The sequence below is a fragment of the Wyeomyia smithii genome, chromosome 3 (assembly GCF_029784165.1).
Source record: "Wyeomyia smithii strain HCP4-BCI-WySm-NY-G18 chromosome 3, ASM2978416v1, whole genome shotgun sequence".
Classification (NCBI taxonomy): Eukaryota; Metazoa; Arthropoda; class Insecta; order Diptera; family Culicidae; genus Wyeomyia; species Wyeomyia smithii.
Window position 1 is genome coordinate 120,516,887 of NC_073696.1, and position 13,110 is coordinate 120,529,996.

The 13,110-nt window shown below is 38.4% G+C and overlaps 1 protein-coding gene across 7 annotated transcripts in view; it reads left to right on the forward strand.

Annotated features, from left to right (window-relative positions):
- Nucleotides 1-13,110, forward strand: part of LOC129732667 (E3 ubiquitin-protein ligase MIB2) — an 84,045-nt gene that overhangs the window by 57,760 nt on the left and 13,175 nt on the right. For 6 of the 7 annotated variants that reach the window (XM_055693735.1, XM_055693736.1, XM_055693738.1 and 3 more), the window contains one exon: nucleotides 3,702-4,041. In XM_055693735.1, coding sequence (XP_055549710.1) covers nucleotides 3,702-4,041 — 340 coding nt within the window. Of the gene's footprint in view, nucleotides 1-3,528; nucleotides 3,603-3,701; nucleotides 4,042-13,110 lie in introns of those variants that run through there. The other variant, XM_055693741.1, reaches the window with a different exon arrangement.

Consider the following 13,110-nt stretch of genomic DNA (forward strand, 5'->3'; position numbering starts at 1 on the left):
TGTAATGAGAAAGTACAAAAATGGATAACAAAGTGATGAATGACCGAAATACGGTTGAAATCCCTGAGGCAAAAAATGTCATTTCATGTTGGCGACAGTGAAGCCGAGCCAATAGAGCTCTTAGCCAAACAAAATATAACACGTAATGTGTAACTTCTTGGGCTGCAAGTAGTGATGCCACATTTTCAACTGTACACCTTTTGCATCTGTACTATTTCTGAACAAAAAGTGAACCAAAATCTGTACCATAGTTTTTATTTTGTATATTTTTGAAAAAAAAAAAAACAATTCTTTAACGATGTTAGTTCATTATTTCAAGAAAACTGTGCCTGAATGAACTCTCCAAATATTAGTTCTAAACTACTCGATTGTCAATAAAACGTTTGTACAATTAAGAATGATTTTCAAGCTCGGTAACCATGATTCAGCAACACGAAAAATGCGACAGTCACTTTTTTTACCGAGCACTCAGAGCTGACATTCTCGGTAGTAAAATTCTTGGTAGTAAATGTCAAGTGTGCGGATTGTAAGATCGCATTCATTGTATTGTTGCAAAGTTTTGTTTATTCTTTTCTAACCATTAAGAAAATCTGTACTTTTTCACGAAAATCCGTAATCTGTATGGTACAGAATCTGTACCCAAAAAATGAGAAAATCTCTACCTTCCCAGATGAATCTGTACACTTGGCAACAGTGGTTGCGAGTTGGAAGGAGGGCTTTCAAGTTCTCGTGTCGGATGGAGGCATAAAGCAGAAGTGCAGCGTTCTCTACCACGCAACAGTTTATCACGGTATCCCGGGACTATGACTGTGGATTAATAAAATTTTGTTCTAAGTTCGGAATGCTGCTGTGAAGTCGAATTACCCGTCTTTCTTAGGACGTTTCAATACTTCGAATGGAGTGTAATGAATTTTCTAAAACGCCTCCCTTTGTGCATGTAGGCACTAACTCTCATGAGTTTTTCCTAAAAGTTATGTTTTAAGGCGTTTTTTTAATTAGATTTTTTTTTTGAAAATAATCATTCAGGATTTCGGTGGGGCAAAGTGATCGATTTTCCAGAACCAAGTTTTTTTTGTTTTTTCTTGGGGGTAACACACACTCCTAAACTTTCTGGAAGTCGATTAGTTTTGTCTCCGCTTAGCGCATTGCATTTAAATTTTGTGTGAAAATGTGTGTAGGAAAATCTAATTTTTTGAATTTCTCTTTGTTGCGTAATAACGCAAGGTTTCTTTTAAATCTCAAATGGTCGATTAAATTTTCGCGTATTTATGTTATTTTAGGTCATTTGGCACGATTTTGTATATTGTACATTTTTTGGCCACAATTAAATTTTACTAAATTTTGGTTCAGTGTCATATTTGGCCCGGAAATATCAAAATCATCAAGTCGTATTTTTTACATGGGTGTACGAAATTGAGTATAACTTCTTCGTACCAAAATCAAGTTTTCGGCATTAAAAGAGGAAACATTTCAAAACAAACTGCTATTGAAATATTCCAGATCCGACCACTAGGAGCGTTGCCGTAAAATGAACAGATCCCTCCGGATATCAAATGACTCGAGCTTTAACTGAATTCGAAAAGATCGAAAAATCTTCCTGGCGACACACTGCCGAAACACGTCCTACTAAATTTCGGCTGACACGGAACAAATGCCAGAGTATTCCGAGAAAGCGCGACGGCTCCCACTAGAGCAAGAACTATTGTAGTCGAATTCTTTGCGTTCTAATGATGTCATTTACCACATTTTTTCTCGATTGTACCTCGATTGCTACTGATAGCAGTTGCCTACTACACGTTTGACGCATATGTTTGCTGAAACTATTTCGACTGTCATCTGACAGACTGTTTACCAGGAGTGGAATGATTTCTTCCTTAGGGATTGGAACCACCCCGTCTTCTAACTATGCACAGTGATAGACAGCTTATCGTATGCTAACAGACGCTGTGAACGACAAAGAAACGCTTCTGATGGGTAGTGGATTTGTCTGTGTATTATTAGATGGCGAAGGAAGAAGGAACGCTGCCAGAGGAAATAAACGAGACAGAAAGCAGTCGTTGGAGGCAGCGCACTGCGACGTCATCTAAAAATAGTGATGAAAAATTGTATTTTTAACACATTCTAAAGGGCGCGTGCCATCGGAAATGTCTCAAGTTTTTTACGCCCTCATCACTTCGAACATGTGCGGTTGTCTTACTTTTCTCAGCTCTACAGAGTAGAAGCGTCACTGCTGCTGTGTGGGGAATATGAGAGAAATGGCTGTGATTTCCATATCAACCGCATGTGTGAGACATTTAAACGTTTATTGTTTGGGCATCTCCAACTCCTCATACCGACAGGGAATGGGGAAAGTTTTCGTACTGCCTCCTACTTTTTCCGGATAGCAAGATTTGAACTCGACTTTTTGCAGAGTTCTGTTAGGGACGCGGCGACCTATTTTGCTAATTAAAACAGAAACATAATTCAGGTTCAGACAAACTTGTGATGCACTGTGTTTTATAAAAGCCTGTAGAACCGTCGTATTTACGCTGGCAAAACACAGCACAAAAGCTCATATGGTATGGCGATGACTAAAGCAAATGTATTTAGTATGATCTGTGTGCATGTGTTGTTTTTCAGATATGATCAGCATGCAGCTATCGAGACGTTTGTTAGTTACATTGGCTAAATATATATCCCCAAAGGATCGCACGAAGCAAACGGATAATTAAATCGCGATCTAAGCTAATCCAGACAATGGCCGAAAATCAGAAAAAAGTATACAATCTGATTTATGGTTGAAAAAAAGGACTTATAGCGGAATGGGGGGTTTTCAGGGTTAGTTTTAAATAATGGTTTTACCTAATATCTCGCTAAACATGTGAAAAGGGCCCATGTGCCATATGTAAACAAGTCACAATTTCACGATTTTTAATGAATACAAACTTAGTCTACCCGTACAAATAAGATTGTTCGATTAAGAGTAAATTCTTTTATCAATAAATCTTATTGGTAAGGCTAGAGATTTCGCTTGTATTAATCAAAAAACGAGAAAATTTGGCTTGTTTACATATGGCACATGACACCTTTTCACATGTTTGGCGAGATATATTGATAATTCACATTAAATATCAATATAAAATTCAATGCAGATGATTTATAATACTTGAAATTGATGTTTATCTACTTTAGATTTAGTTTTCTTTTGTAAACTCTAGTTTTTTCACCATGGTACCGCAACAGCTAGAATCTCTTCTATACGAAGTGCATAAGCTATGCATTGCCGGAAAGACGGTAAAAAAACAAACGAGTCTCGTACATGGTTGCTCCTTCGGGTATCGTATATATGTACTCTGTACGCCAGCTAAGCAAGAGAGTATGTGAGGGTGACGTCGCTACATACTTGCTGCTGCTACTCTTGGTTCTCGCGGTCGTTCGGCGTAGCTTGATTTTCCCAATGCGCATCTCTTCTACATTGGGGTTACGTATGGGACAAGGAGCTCGAGGTCGTTCACATTCTAGTGGCGAGACGGGAATGGCTTCTAGCAGAAGATGTTAATCTTGTCTGCGCCGTAGAGCGAATCGGTTGCGCGGATCGTTTTTGGTTTTTCCATAACCTCACGGTAGAAGCGATTACCATTTTGCTGTTCTAGTGCTAAAGTGTAGTGGACAATCTTGTAACGGTGCGATATTTGATTCGGGGCTTTCCCATTTAATTGCAGATGACGGTGAAGGGCATGTTGGAACGTTGTGCGAAATAGGTCGTTCCGGATCGACACATTCGCCGGAGAAAACCGTGGTAGTGAACTGGGACTCGGGTCACCGGACTAACTATCGCGTTGGCTACCAGAAGCAGTACGATCTGATTGTGGTGGATAACGCTCAGATCGGAGTGAAACATCCGAACATCATTTGCGACGGTTGTACAAAACCGGGAATAGCCGGCATCAGGTTTCGCTGTGCGGATTGCCCTAACTATGATTTATGTGCTACATGCTATGGAAACGACGTACACGATCTAGAGCACTCGTTTGTCCGCTACCAGACGGCGAATTCTGTCGGGTGAGTACTATTTTTGTTTTAATTCATATGACACGCTTGATAAAATTTAAGAATAATTGCATTATGTTCTTGTAAAAAAAAAAAAAAACAAACAATTCGGTATGATATGTATGTGATGACTTTCTTTTGGGTTTTATTCCAAAATAATAAAAAAAAGCTGAACATGAAATTATTTCAGTATGCTGAGTATTACAGACAAATTTAGGGACTTGTAGATATCCGTTTAAATAAATTAGTTATGAAGGTAACACTGTTGCAGCATTAGAATAGTTTTTCCGAAATTGTTCCAATTTTCATTCTCGGGTCCTTTTTTTTTAATCAAACTTATCATCTCGACGAATCTTTGAATAATTTTGTATAATGGTTTATTGGTTTTTTTTGTTCATAGATGGATTTTGGCGTATTTTTTTGTCTATTTTTGCGGCAGTGGAAATTTTAGGTTTGAGGGAACCAGTAAACACGTAATGATTAGGATCAGCAATATATATTTAAATTTAAATCATTCGTTGATTGTTGTATGCTTATAAGAGAAAGTAATGTCTTATGCTAATTATTGCCGGTATAAGCCTTGACATTTTTCAAAATTCAATTGGTATTGCCAATTTCTGGGAAAAATATTGTCTAAAATAGATTACTTAATTAATACACTGCACTTTTGGGTTTCTACTAAAACGCAATCAAGGCCTTGATTATTAACGAACATAACAAACCTACTCGGTCTAAAATCAATGTCAATATGGAGTATATTCGTGCTATTTTTCTTGCACACCAGCCTAATCCGGCAATAACATATACACGCAAATTGGCTTATGCCGTGGGTGAGAATCGTTTTTGACAGTTGCTGTTGTAGCAAATACGAGCTACATTTGCTGCTGATCGATACATAACATACTAATCAGATGTTTGGTAATAGTCGATTCTCTTATATAGGCCAAACATTCGATCCAGGCGTCAAAATTATAATGTTGCTCGATTTTTGTGTTTGACACACGACACAGCGGACCCTTCTAGAAACATTGAAGTTCACTTTAGAAATACTATCAATAATTTATCTTGGAAGTTGATTACTATATACTGCAGTAAGATAATACATACTGTAGCGCACCTTTCCCAGTTACTTTAGTCTAACGCAATATTGGGATAGCGTGTCAAAACGAAACAACAACCAGATCCAACCAGATTAGATTAGAGGTGGGATTTCCCAACTAGCACGTCAATTGGATTACCGGTTACTGTAGACATGCTAAACTGTTGTGAAAAAAAACAACTCTCTTCCAGTGAAAGAAACGGTATTTGAATTGAACTCAGCTCGAAATTCTCCGTGATTACCTCAAGATTAGTCCTTTATATGATGATATACTGCATTTATTCTTGAATTTATAGAATTGTTTCTACCCAAGTAAAGCGCATAATCAGGTTGGCGAAAACCTGGAAAAACCTGGAAAATCAGGGAATGTCAGGGAATTCAATTTTCGATCAGGAAATATCAGGAAAAAATGAGAAACAATCAGGGAAAAATGTTTCACTGAGACGCGAATTTTTATTTGAACAGCGCTTTAGCGCTAAAACTATATTTTTCAGCATAACAAGCAATAGCAATAGAACCTCTACTGTTTGGTTTTATATCCAATTGAATTCTCTTTTCACTGGGATTTCACAGTTGCGTTCATCTATGTTGCACTTTTTTGTGCTGGATGCTAAAAAATATTAGGGAAATTAACGATATATTTCAGGGAATATCAGGGAAAATCAGGGAATCCGAATTTGAAAACTTTTTCTTTCAAAATTTGTAGTTAATGGTATGTAAGGATGAAGCACGTTGCACTGCATCGCGATTTCGATATTTTGGTGAACTTATGTGCCTAATTTATTAGACATTAAAATTTTTTTTTTGAATGTCATTATTAATTTGTATCTTCATATCATATCCGTGCACAATGAAGAGCTTCCGGTGGTTAAAACCCCTACCAGACAAATATACAATAGAAAAAAATTATCGAATCATTCAAGGTATCATCTAGTGAGGTGCCAATAATTTATATATTTTGCATGTAAACCATATATATTTTTTTAAAACTAGGAATACCTTTGAACCTTTAATTTGATCCAAAAAGATCGAAAATCGATCAACTGGTTCAAAAGTTATGAATTTTTGAAAATAAAATACGTCAAATCAAGTCGTTTTTACAACAAAAGATCAAAACAATGGTCGCAGTGGTCCAAATCTTACAAAAAAATCGTTTTTTATGGTTACCCTATTTCAGAGTTGGTCGCCATAACGACACAACAAAAAATACGGGTTTGATTATTTTCGACTAGAGATATTTTTTATGTTTACCCCAAAAGAACGACAAACGAATGAAAAAGGCATATTTTTGGGTGAAAAACACTTTGAGTAGAATTGAGATAGTTACAATTTTGTAGATTATTTCTCTTAAAAGCTCAAGCGGTCGTTCAAAGACAGTTTTAATGTGAAAATTGAAATAAATTAGTTAAAGCTAAAAATATGTCTTTTCAACTTAAATCAGTTATTTTCAAAGCTAAAAAAAACTTTTCTACAAAGTTATTAAAAACTAGCTGAAACGGCAGCCTTCGTCCCGCCCATTTTTGTGTTAAATTAATAATTTCAAACATACCAAATTCATTGATTCCTTGCGATTTGGTTCCAAGTCTGCAAATGCACGACGAATCGGCCATAGGATATGATTAAAGTCAAAAGACATATCGTTTGAAATGATTGGTTTTGTCGGAATAACAACATCCTCGACTTTTGGCTTCTGTACATCACCTCTATTCTGAAAATATTCTGAAAATATCATCTCGATTACGTAAATATTCATATGGAGTAGTATTCGGCCATTTCCCAGAAGTTGCCATCTTGCAATTCAAAATGGTGTCTGAGGTCAATTTTTAGCTCCTTGCATCATTCTGGCTCCGGAGATACTCATATTTGGTATTTGGTCACTTTCCGCTGTTTTTCAGAAACCGGAAGTCGCCATCCTGGATTTCAAAATGGCATTTGGAGACAATTTCTGGCCTCTGAACACCCATTCTGGGAGGTATTTGGTCATTTTCGGCTGTTTTACAGAAACCGGAAGTCGCCATCTTAGAATACAAAATGGTGTCTGTGGCTCCTGTGTATCATTCCGGCTCCGGATATAATCATATTGTGTGGAAACCGGCCATTTTTTGCTGTTTTCCAGAAACCGGAAGTTGCCATCTTAAAATTCAAAATGTTGTCTTAGGTCGATTTGTGGCTTCAGTGCATCATTACGATTTCGGAAATACTCATATAGGATAGGGTATTTGGTCACTTGCGGCTGTTTTCAGAAACTGGGAGTCGCCATCTTGGATTTCAAAACGGCGTTTGAAGACATTTTCTACCCTCTGGACGTCATTCTAGCACCGGAAACACCCATATTAGAAACCGGATGTTTCCATCTTAAATTCAAAAATGGCGTCTGGAATCGAGTTTTTGCTCCCGTGCATCGACTCGATTATTCTAGGCTGTTTTCTGGTTAACCTGTTTGAAATATCTGTTCAATTGTATGGGAGACCTCCCTCCCATTCCAGAGTACGGAGAATTGTCAAACCACCATAGAAATTTGTGTTTGATTTGTATAAGAGCCCTCCCATCCAAAAGTAGAAGGGGTGTCGAACCACCATGAAAATATTTGTTGCTTCCAAAAACCTCTACATGCCAAATTTGGTTCCATTTACTTGATTATTTCTCGAGATGTGCAGAGGTTTGTATTTCATTTGTAGGAAACCCCTCCTTTGTCTCATTTCATAATTCTGGGGTTTGGGGAAGCATGATCCGAAGCCACGAGTTGGTATCAACTGGAATTTGTCCATTACCAATCGCTAACAATTCTTTCGACAAGATTTCTATAGTCGGGCGCTGAAACGATGAATTAAAATAGCCCTATTCTTGACAATTGAATTATTTTTTTTTTTTTTTCAAGAGGAATTTATTGAAAGAGATTTTTCTGGTTGTTTCTCTATATCAAAAACAAACAATACAGTGACGTGTCGTTTTTATTACGGTTCGCTTTTTTCACGTTTCGTTTCTATCACTCTCAAATCCATCATGCAAAGCATTTCGGTTTTATCTCGTTTCTGACATACATGAAAAAATTAAAAGACACGAAATAATCCTCTTAGCGGCGAGATGTAGTCTTTTTCATGCAAACTTAGTTATGTGTTGAAATAGGTTTGAATTCAATTGATGTATCAAATTTAAAAACTTCATGTAAAAGAAAATTTGGCAAAAATGAGGAAAGTTGTGATATCTTGAATTTTTTTTACCTTCCCAAAATGAGTCTTCTTCCAAAAAATTTAATCAATAGCACAAAATGGCATCTTTTGTCCATAGAAACATCTATGCAAAGTTCCAGCCAAATCAAAAATATTCGATAACCCATTTTTTGTGGAATTCCTCAGCAGATAGCAGAAAAAGAAGGGTACAATCCACATTACACACATACACGAATAAAATAATAATAAGCATGCCACTTCTCGATAGCGGTATTGCTAGTAATAGAATTGCGGAATACAGCAGACACCCGGGCATATTTCACAACAGATCAACGATTCTGGTCGCAGTGAGGAAGTTCATACAGGAAATACTACAAGGGGACAGCCCTAGGATTGTACGAAATGGTGACGTGGGACTAATGACTGTGCTTAGAGGGATTTACAAAGGTTACAGAATCCGCAGAAAGAATCAACTCGTTTATTCGGTGACTTACGTATGTTTATTCTCAGAAGGGTTTGCAATGAACGGGAATGAAAAATCTCATTTCCCGGGAATTCCCGGGAGCCGGGAAAGGAAAAAAAATCTTAGCAAAAATTAGATATCAAATCTAGAGAAACATTTCAAAAGGTTCTATCTGCTTTGATCGTATTTTTGATGGAACACTTTCATTCAATCGCCACAACTTATTAAACACCTTTTATGACACGTTATTTGCACAAGTTGATAACGGAAGAATCACTCTAGCCCTCTGAACGAAAACCACGCTTAGGAGAGTCGCCAAAGCTAAATCATTTCCAAAATGAAAGACGCTCCGGAAAAACGATGAAACCAGATAGGACCTTTTGAAATGTTTATCTAGAAATAAAGTTTATCAATAAAAAGTATCGAACAATCGTTTGCAACTTCATTATCAATTCACTTAAAAACGAAGAAAAAAAAAACAAAACTTAATCAAGTTGATGTTCAGAAATTCATGATCGATTTTTGTCGCAAATGTTAGCAGGAGAGTAGGTTTCAGGGTTTTTATGCCGTCGAACAATCGCTTCAGATCAGCTGACAAAGTCTCGTCAAGCCCAAAAAATGTAATTTCCTCCTGTAAAACTTTGCTCAAGATCGCCGATTCACCGCATGTGGCTGATATCTAAAATACTTCTAAATCACCAATTCCAGCGCTTGCTACATTTCATTAGAAACTGAAGTGTACCATACTTTTAGTTTGTTGAAGATAAAGTTGAGTGTTAGGCATGTAGGTTTAAGAGTAAATAGTTTAAGCAAATAATTTGATATTACACGGCAAGCAAATATTGATCGTCATTTCAAGCAAATATTTGCTTTGTATAATGCACACTTTGAAGCTGCTTTACACTTACACGACGTAAGTTTCGTGTTTCGATAGGATACTTAGTTTTATTGCAATATTGTATATGGAATTTTGCGAGGGGCTCGGAAATCCCGGGATCCCGGGAATCAAGATTTCTATTCCCGGGATCCGGGAATCCCGGGAAAAGATATTTCCCGGGGAATTGTTCCCGGGATTACAAACCCTAATTCTCAGCCTCTCATCAGTTTTTAGGGAAAAATATCAACACTCGGAAAAATTTCGTTTACATTTAGCGATATTGTGCCTGCAGCGATTTTTTTATGCAAACATCATTTATTTGACAAGGCAAAAGCGTTTCGTTGTTGTTAAAGAAGCACCAAGAATTTCTCGTAATACGTCTAAATCAGAATTAACTCTATTTCCTTAAAAACTAAATCCAATAATACTTACGTTGTAATATTGAACGATTTTGTTTTATTCAACTCTGATTAAATCAAATTTTTTATATGAATATATATATAAAAACAGCAGTTAGAACGCGCACAAAATAAACAAAAATCGCGACGCGTGTCCTGTACCGAGATCGAGGTTAAATTAAACTGATTCCCGCGATGTTCCGGCCTATCGAACCCTAGCAATTTACCACAAACATGACATCGAACCTATCTAACGCGACCATATCGTTAACAAACAAAATAACGAACGATTTTCAACGAAAATATAGACTGTTCCGAAAATTATAAATACATCTTCTTTCTTGAATAAAACAAAAAATACAGGATTTTTCGGGTCATTTTATTCTGAAATATAGATAATAAGTGTTTTCTTTCCAGTTTCAATTCAAGTTGGGATTATTTTTCGTAGGATACGCGAGTTCTCTAACTTTTCTGTTAACACTACTCATAAGCTTTTGCACAGTGTGTTCTCCGACCATTTTTACCACTTTAAGCCAATTTTTTTTTAAATTTTTCAACATTGTACGCTGGTTTGACATATTTCCTCAGTTTTGCCTTGGTCAAAGCCGAAAAAGTTTCAATAGGGCGAATTTCAGGGCAGTTTGGAGGATTCATCTTCTTTGGGACACATGTGACATTATTTGTTTTATACCATCCTAGTGCATCCTTAGAGTAATGGCAGGAAGCAAGATCGGGCCAAAAGATTGGAGGATTGTTATGCTGCTTAACCATGGGTAACAACCTTTTCTGCAAACACTCTTTAACGTAAATTTTACCATTCATTGTGTCATTCGTAATGAATGGACGAGATATTTTCCCACATTCACAAATGGCCTGCCAAACCATTACCTTCTTGCCGAATTTTTCGGTGTTAATGGCTTTCACTGGTCCAGAGACATCCTTTCCCTTCGGTGATGTATAAAATTGCGGTCCTGACAGAGTCTTATAGTCCAGTTTTATGTGGGTTTCGTCATCCATGATAACACACCCCATTTTTTTGGTCAGAAGTTTGTCATAAAGCCTCCGAGCTCTCGGTTTCACAGATTCAGCTTGTTTTGGATTTCGTTTTGGCTGCTTCTGCTTCCGACGAGTCTGCAGACTCATTCTTCCCTTGGCACGCATAACGTTACTCGCCGAGGTTCCAAGCTTTCTCGCCACATCTCGTACTGATACTGAAGGATGCCGCTTGTAGTATTACTTAACCTTTTTGTCCATTGTGGGATCAACAGGCCCGGGTTTTCTACCACGTCTTGGAACATCAGTAAATGTGCACTCTTTACAATACTTCCGCAATGCGGTTTGAACTGCTCCGACACTTATACCTTCTTCTCTGGCTAATTTTCTTATAGAAAGACCACTCACGGTGCCCCATTTGTGCACAATCCGCTTTCTTTGCTCGGGAGAAAGACCATGCATTTCAAAAATTTGCACTAAATGTTAGAAAAAATGACAGCATCTGTTTCTTTTGGATGTAAACAACAGGACGCAGCCAACGTTTGGTTGAATACTGCACGTTATTTGAAATGACGGTTGATCCTAAGTGTATTTATAATTATCGGAACGGTCTATACACAAACTTATGTGAACAATATTCAACGCAAGTGGTGAGAGTTGTCATGTTGGGTACAAACTCTTACAGCAGTACCCAAATCAAAGTTATTTTTACGCGTACACGCTCTTGCAGCGTTACCTAAAATTAGGTAACTTTCCCACTCGATGCTAAAATTGTAACCGCACAGGTTACAGCTCTTACTTAGATTCACTAAAAGACAAACATAAGAAGGTATGTTTAACAAAATTATCAACAAGTTCCAGCAAAAAATCGTAGCAATCAACAATTCCGAAGAAGTTGAAGTTTAAAAATATGAATTTTTGTTTTTTGCTTGACAAGTTTTGACGTGGGACTACGTCTTTGTTTACTATACTGGGATGCATTCTGTAAAATTGGAAATGAAACTGGCAAATGTTGCGTCAGATTTAGAACGTTAATAACAACATAACCTCGATTCTGTGCCGAACACGCATCAGTATCGGATGTGTTTGGTGATCGCTCCGATAGAATATAAAACAAAAGACGCGCGAGCAAGTGTTGGCATTGTTTGCCTGGTCGAGTGAAGGTTCAAGGTCGCCCGCCTTTGTGCAACTGTTTCGCATCGTGGCTGTTTGCTGGTGCGTAAGCCGATTTGGCTGCTAAGTGGTTTGTGCTACAGCAGTGGACGAGAATCTCAACACAAAGGAGGGAAAAGAAGAAGCCAACAGTTGACAGCGAGTTGTGTCGCTGTGCTGAGTGATCACACACCCGGCTCGCTGCTGGTGGCTGTTTGGAGCTGCTGTATTGGTGCTGCTGGCTGTAACGGCTGCAGCTTCGACCGTTCGGACAACCAACCCTGCTGAAAGGAGAAGTAAAGAGGTACGTGTTCTGTCGGCGCTAGTGCGCTAGATTTAGCGCGATGGATGTAGATCCCTCGCCTCCCGTGCCACCATCCCCGAACCCCTCCGACCCTGTCCCTTCTGCCAACCCTTCCTCTGTTAATTCTCCAGTCCCCCCTCGCCCCAGGCTTTACCCGGACGGATCTCAGGGCAGCTTTACTGTTTTCTTTCGGCCAAAAGCAGGACCGAAATCGAAACCGTTAAACATCCTGCAGATTTCGAAAGACCTGACGGAGGGGTACAAGGCCGTGACCGAAATCTCCAAGGTCAGACCCAACAAGCTCCGTGTCGTGGTCAGCGACCTGGAACAGGCCAACGCTATTGCTCGCTCCGAGCTTTTCACACGCGAGTATCGCGTTTATATACCCGCACGAGACGTGGAGATCGACGGTGTCATAACCGATTCGAGTCTGTCGGTCGAGTGTATCTTGGCAAGCGGTTTTGGCTGCTTCAAAAATGCTTTGTGTCACGACGTAAAAGTAAAGATCATAGATTGCAAGCAATTGCGGTCTGTGTCTCTTGTCAACGGCACAAAAGTGTACACTCCGTCAGACTCGTTTCGTGTTACGTTTGCCGGATCTGCTCTCCCTAGCCACGTCTCGATC